General features: G+C 38.9%; 1 protein-coding gene across 1 annotated transcript in view; it reads left to right on the plus strand.

Annotated features, from left to right (window-relative positions):
* The window catches only part of CA12 (carbonic anhydrase 12), a 31,410-nt gene extending 25,789 nt beyond the window's left edge, over window positions 1-5,621 (plus strand). The window contains exons 7-9 of the mRNA XM_056500072.1: window positions 135-261; window positions 4,372-4,456; window positions 5,144-5,621. Of these exons, the coding sequence (XP_056356047.1) occupies window positions 135-261; window positions 4,372-4,456; window positions 5,144-5,225 (294 nt within the window). The 3' untranslated portion in view covers window positions 5,226-5,621. The remainder of the gene's footprint in view (window positions 1-134; window positions 262-4,371; window positions 4,457-5,143) is intronic.
* The last annotated feature ends 571 nt before the right edge of the window (window positions 5,622-6,192 follow it).

Below are 6,192 nucleotides of genomic sequence, written 5' to 3' on the forward strand. Positions count from 1 at the left end.
ATTATTACTTAATGTATCCCCTTCCCTTTGACTACACTTTTTTTTTTTTTTTTTTTTTTTAACACTCCCAGCATTCACACACTGGCACTGCTTTCTCTGTATTCTGAGAGCTGAACAGGTCCTTCCCTTTTTAGTTACTGGCACTGGAAACAGCCATGTACTGCACAGAGAGTGATGACCCAGAACCCTTGGAAATGGTTGATAACTTCAGAAACGTTCAGGAATTCCATGAAAGACTGGTTTTTATCTCCTTCCATGAAGGTGAGTTGGATGAATGCTCCTGTGCAAAATAACAGTGCACAATGATCTGTGTACATGTGAAGTACTGGAATGGCAGTCGCACTGCACTGTACCACTATGAAAACACAGCTATCTCATTTCCCTGCAGTTCACTTTGTTGCCTTTTCTTCTCATAGTGCATTATGTACAAGCATAAGGTATTCCCAGGGTAGGTAAGAATTTTTTTCCATAGTGGATGTCAGGCAAGTCCTGCAACTCTTCTGATCAAAGGCAAGGGGATAAAAGAAGGAAGGCACAATTGGCCTTGTCATGATTGGCAGAAGTATTTGCTGTCACTCTAAATACTAAACAGCTCCATGGCTGAGCTGTTTCAGCCAGGGTAAGTGCTCAAGATGGCCTTCTCTCACCAATGACATTTACTGATTCTCAACAAAGACAAGATAGATCTTGTGCAGACCACACATTTAAAGGGAGTCACAACTTTCCCTTTCAGGGACACTGTTTTGGAAAACAGCGTCCCCAAATCAGAAGAGGTCCTTGAGGAATTCAAACTTTTCAAATAAATACATTTCATAACACTGGATTATATGATTCAGTGTTACAAATTAAAAAAAAAAAAAAAAAAAAACAAAAAAAAAAAAACTACCATGATTTTACGAGGAAGAACTCATTCAAAAGCTTAACGCTGCAGAGTTACACAATGCCAACACATAAGTTTGGTGTGGGGCTTTGCACGAAAGTCTGCATTTGTGGTGAGAAGCTGAGCTGTACCCCACAGAAAGGCCTTTGAGTACACTGTTTGTGCAAAATGTGTTGTTCCAACTTCTTTGTTGCCTTGCAAACAAATACTCCTGAGGATCTGTGAAGACGGCATGTACACTCCAGGCAGATGAATCTGGCAAGCCACTACACTATTTGAAATTGAGAGTAGAGGATTTCTAAAATAAAGACTTCACCAAAAAGATTAGCTGAGCAGCAAACTTTCAAATTAATAAAATATGTTGGCACATCATTTCAACATTTTCTTCACTGTTTAGATGAAAGAACAGAAAACACAGGAGTTGTCTGTTTTGGACACTTTCACACAACAGAAACAGTTCCCAAGGCAGTAGCTGCTCCTGCTGTTGTCCCCTGCAGACAGATGCTTTCATGCTATATCTCTTCTAATAGAAAGCTATAAAGGAGAAAATTGAAAACTAGATCAGTCAAAACAAATCCTGGGCAAAACATTCCTCTGAAATCAGAGATGATTTAGATTTGTCACCAAAAGTTGGTTGATCTCTTAAAATGAGAATTACACTAGAAGTTCTCTTGTTGCTAGATTCTAAACATAATACCTAAGAAGATTACAAGTTTACCACAATCCTTAACAAGTCTGTTATTAATATACAAACTGATACTAGTTGCACAAACAATATTTTGAGTAAATGAAAAGATGACTGAATAGTGAAGGAGGGAAAGAACTGGAGTATGTCAGCCTTTCTTCTGCTTTTATGGACTGGCCAACCAGAAGAGTGCCCCCCATGGCATTTTTGTATGATCACAAAGAGGTTAAAACTTTCTTCCCCAATCTCCAGCCTCAAACACCGAATGATGAGTTAGAGAGCAAGTTGGGTCCTGAATGCCTGTTTTAATAATCCTCTTCAAATCTCTGCTCAAGTCAGATTATGTGCAATGATTTCTACCATCAGAATTTGCAATACAGCTTCCATGTTTCTGAGACTAAGGCTTCCTCTGCAGGTCTCAAGAGCCTGCACAAACAATCTGCTATACCACTGCAGAAACACTGCCTGGAGTACCAGAGCTTCCAGAGTGAGCTCCCTCCTGATTACCACAGGTTCACCATGGAATACTAGTGATCCAATTTTTACATTTTCTACCCTTATCCTCTATTTATCAAAATTCACCACCTGGTGGGCATGGCAAGGGTATGTGGTCAATTCCTAACCACACCTGTGGCCATTGGTCTGCTGAGTCCAAGTGGTCAGTCAGAAATGAGAAATGCAGTTTTCCACCTGTTTCTTAAACTGACCTTTCATCACCTGACTATATTCTATCTATAAATCACATTCAGTACTTAATAGTAGAAGGTAGAGAGTTACAATCCATGATCCCTGCAACTGAAAATCAGACACTATACTTTTCATCCAGGAATTTCCAAATGCTTTACAGAAATAGTGTAAGCATTAGTATTTCCATTTATGGGGGAAAATTTGACCCAGATGCGGCTTTCTCAAAATGGTTGCTGGAACCAGACCCAAATCAAATAGTAACATTTGCTTCTCCCTCTGCTAAGCCACATTTTTGGCTCCCACACAGAGATGACACCAGCCACAAAAGCATTTTCAATGTATCTTTAAAGCTGGCATGACTTAGCAGAGTTAAACTGTAGGGGTTATTGCCCATCCTGTGTTCACACCCCAGAACCAGTGCCTGTGGAAGACATAGCTCAGTGCTACTTTAATAGAAACCCCATTCAGCCTAAGTACATTTAATTATAAAAGCCCATTGACTCTATCAGTGAACCATAGAAAAAAATGTTCAACCCATTTTAAAAAGGGTATTCATTGCCCCTGTAACCTCACATTCCACTTACTGCAGTAACAAAAACTCCCTCACAGGTGCAGCTCCTCACCTGAAGGGCAAAAAAAGGAAAGCAAGAAAAAAAATAAAAAAAGAGAAAGAAAAGAAAAAAATAAAAAAGTCTCCTGTCAAAGCCCAATGAAGTACACCTGGCTGCTGCAAGTGCCCAGCCCGATGGTTCAGTCAGCTGAACCTCAAACAGGAGCAGAGCACATCTGTTAAGAAAGGAAGGAGAGGCTATGCACAGAGTCAAGGGCTGGGCCAGGCAACCACTGAAATTTGTAAAAGAAATCCTGTTGTGCACACTTAGGCCCCTCCTAAGCAGTTTTACAGAGCAACTTTTCTACCTGATTACTGAAAGCCTGAGAGCTGCCACCTTCACCTGAGCACAGACACCACAAGATGGGGCTGCTGGCCTGGGTTCTGTATCAAAATTGAAAGTGACTGAGCTGTTCAGTCACCCCCATTTTTGATGCCAGTAATGTGTATCTAAATTCGTGCTCACTATTTATAAGAACCACATTTCAAAAGGCCTCAAATCTTTAAAGATGACACAGCAAAACTCACACGTATTTATAATATATTTTGTCTATCAGCAATTTATCCAATAAAATCACCTTCACACACATGCAGCTGGGATTTGCTACAATGTTCAAACCACCCACTGCCCGCAAGTTAAACAGGAACTCCTGCCTAGTTTTATTTAGGGCACCATGCTGAAATAATATCTAACTAATTTTTCTAAGAAGATCCTCTCATAAGACAGAAGTCCTTCTTACCCCTTCCTCTTCAAACTACAAGTTCTTTCTCTAATGTTAGCTTGACTCTGAAAGAGCTGTGATTTTGCTTGGAGAGAAACAATAATTTGATACAATATAAAAATACAATGTGTAAATAAATAAGGAAAATGCACTTCAGAAAAGGGAACTCACCTCCAGGATCTTTGTGGAGGCCAGAATGAATGAAAAATACTTCCATTGCCAAAAATGTACATGAAGCTCGGTAACAAATTATGATAATTATGATAATCATAAAATCTTTATTCAAACAAGAGGTCACTCAGTTCTTCATACTAATATCCTGAATCAATTTTTACCTTCTTTGATGTCTTTAAGCAATGTTCTCAAAAGCAAAGGGTATCATTCTTCAGCTGTCCACAGTCAGTGGTGATCTCAGTGAGAAAAAAAAGGCATTGAATTTAACATCCTTGATTGCCTGGGCTAAATTCTTTGGGTTTGTTTATGATCTCTAATTTGTTATAGCATAAATATCATCCTCCTGCTATGACCTGTTGTGTTTCCACCTTGGCACTGTGACTTTAGCATGTGTCTCACGTCACAGCACTCTGACCAGTGGATCCACCTGTGGGACTGGGACATTCAAGGGAACATTTGTGCAAAGTTACCCATCCATAGCCACAAAGTGGTGTGACCAGGCTGTAGAAAGGTTGCAGATGCAAAATGCAAATGTTATGAAAGACTGGAGAATCACCTTCTTGACTCAAGGCAATGATATTCACAGTTGTGCGTGTTTTCTCTCTTTTCCTAGGTTTTGTGGTTTCTGTTGTGATAGCCTGCAATCTGGGAGTTCTCATCATTCTTGTAGTAGCCTTCTGGCTACTGAAGAAGAAAAGGTAAGATGTCTGGCTATCACATCATATTAAAAAAATGCAAACCATATTTTTCCTCTGACACATAGAAGTGTTTGCAAACAAAGTGTCCAAAACTTTGCACATTTTTTTAGTGGTAAGGTTTGATCTTTTGTAAGACACAATCTCTTCCTATAAACTATGATTTGTTTTTATTACTATAGACATTATTTCCCCCATGTAATATCAGGCTGGGTCAATAACAGACTTACCCAATTTCTCTATATTTCAAATGCCATTTGTTCTTTCCTCATTGTTTTTGCTAGCACTGCTGCTCCTAATTGCTTTTTTGATCTTTCCATTTTTTCCTGGAACGGTAAGTTTAACAAGGAGAATGGAATTTTAGAAAAGCCTCTCCCAATGGTCACAACATTTTAGAGGAAGAAATATGTACTGCCAAAAGATCATTAAGCCACTGTTTGTTAACAAAACCAAATTCTGGGAAAAAATCTAAGGTTGCAAATTTTCCTATGGCCTGATTCCTTTTGCATTCAGCATTGACATTGCATACAAAATGTGTTCTCCCGAAATATTTGAAACAATAAGCTACTGTGACATTTGCACTAGTACAGAGAAAAATAATCTCATACATGCACAACAGACAACTTTAAATACCTAACAGTTCTTTTCCTTCATTGGCATTACAATTATTTAATAAATTTATTTTAGCAGCAAAAAGGGAGGTGAAGACAACAGAGGAGTCATCTACAAACCAGGCATGTACAAGGAGGAAGAAGATATCTCCAAAATGTGATGCCCTGCTCTGTCACAAAAGCCCCTTTTCGGTCTTAGCACTTATTTATTTTGGATTGGTGAAACGCATCTTTTATTCTTGATTAATGACAACCCTCAAGAGAGCTCTAATCCAGCCAAAACTTTTCTGTAGCCCTTGTCCTCTTGTTTTCCAGAGAGTTATGATCAGTGAATCCCCCTGAGCTGCATTCCTCACCACATTCTTTTCATGTCTGCTGCTTACTGAGTCTGGGTGTTTTAATTGATTTTACAGTAAATCCTAAACTCCAGTTTTATGGTTTGTTTAGCACAGGTATTCAAATCTGAAGACACTCATCAAGCTACAAGTGTTCTTCCCAGCTAAAACAAGGTGTTGGTTTTAGCAGCATGTATATCAACAAGATAAAGGGCAAACTGTATTTGACATCACTATCTGAACTGGGTTGTTCAGCAGATACAGTTTTGAAAAGCACAGGGTAGGATGCCAGTGTGTTCACCAATGGAATAGTAATGTTGGAGGAAAAGACAAGTGTAAATGCAATGAAAGCCACATGGATTATTAATCGGGGTCAACCTCAGGAACTCAGTGCTGAGAAAACACAACTGCTAGAGGAGCAGCCTCACAAATCTGTTAGGGAAGTAAGCCCCTCACTGTCACAGGAATTAGAGAAGCAGATTGTCTTCTTATCCTGCTCTTAGCTATAGTGTGTGTATGAATGATGTGAAGATAAGATGGTTGCTGCTGCTTTTAAGCAGACTTGTCATTTAACAACAAAATCCTGATATATTTTACAGTATATATTACAGCTGAATTTACACAGTAGACTTTTTTCTGATTTAATCCTCTTAGTAATCTAATTCCAAGAAAGAAAGCTAAATTATCTTTTCAAACCTCACAAACGAGATACTCAGAGATTCATGATGCAGTTTTGGAAGTGAGAAGCGTAAATCTGATTCCACTGCAGACAATGTAGAACATCACTGACTTC

The sequence above is a fragment of the Oenanthe melanoleuca genome, chromosome 10, assembly GCF_029582105.1.
Source record: "Oenanthe melanoleuca isolate GR-GAL-2019-014 chromosome 10, OMel1.0, whole genome shotgun sequence".
Classification (NCBI taxonomy): domain Eukaryota; kingdom Metazoa; phylum Chordata; class Aves; order Passeriformes; family Muscicapidae; genus Oenanthe; species Oenanthe melanoleuca.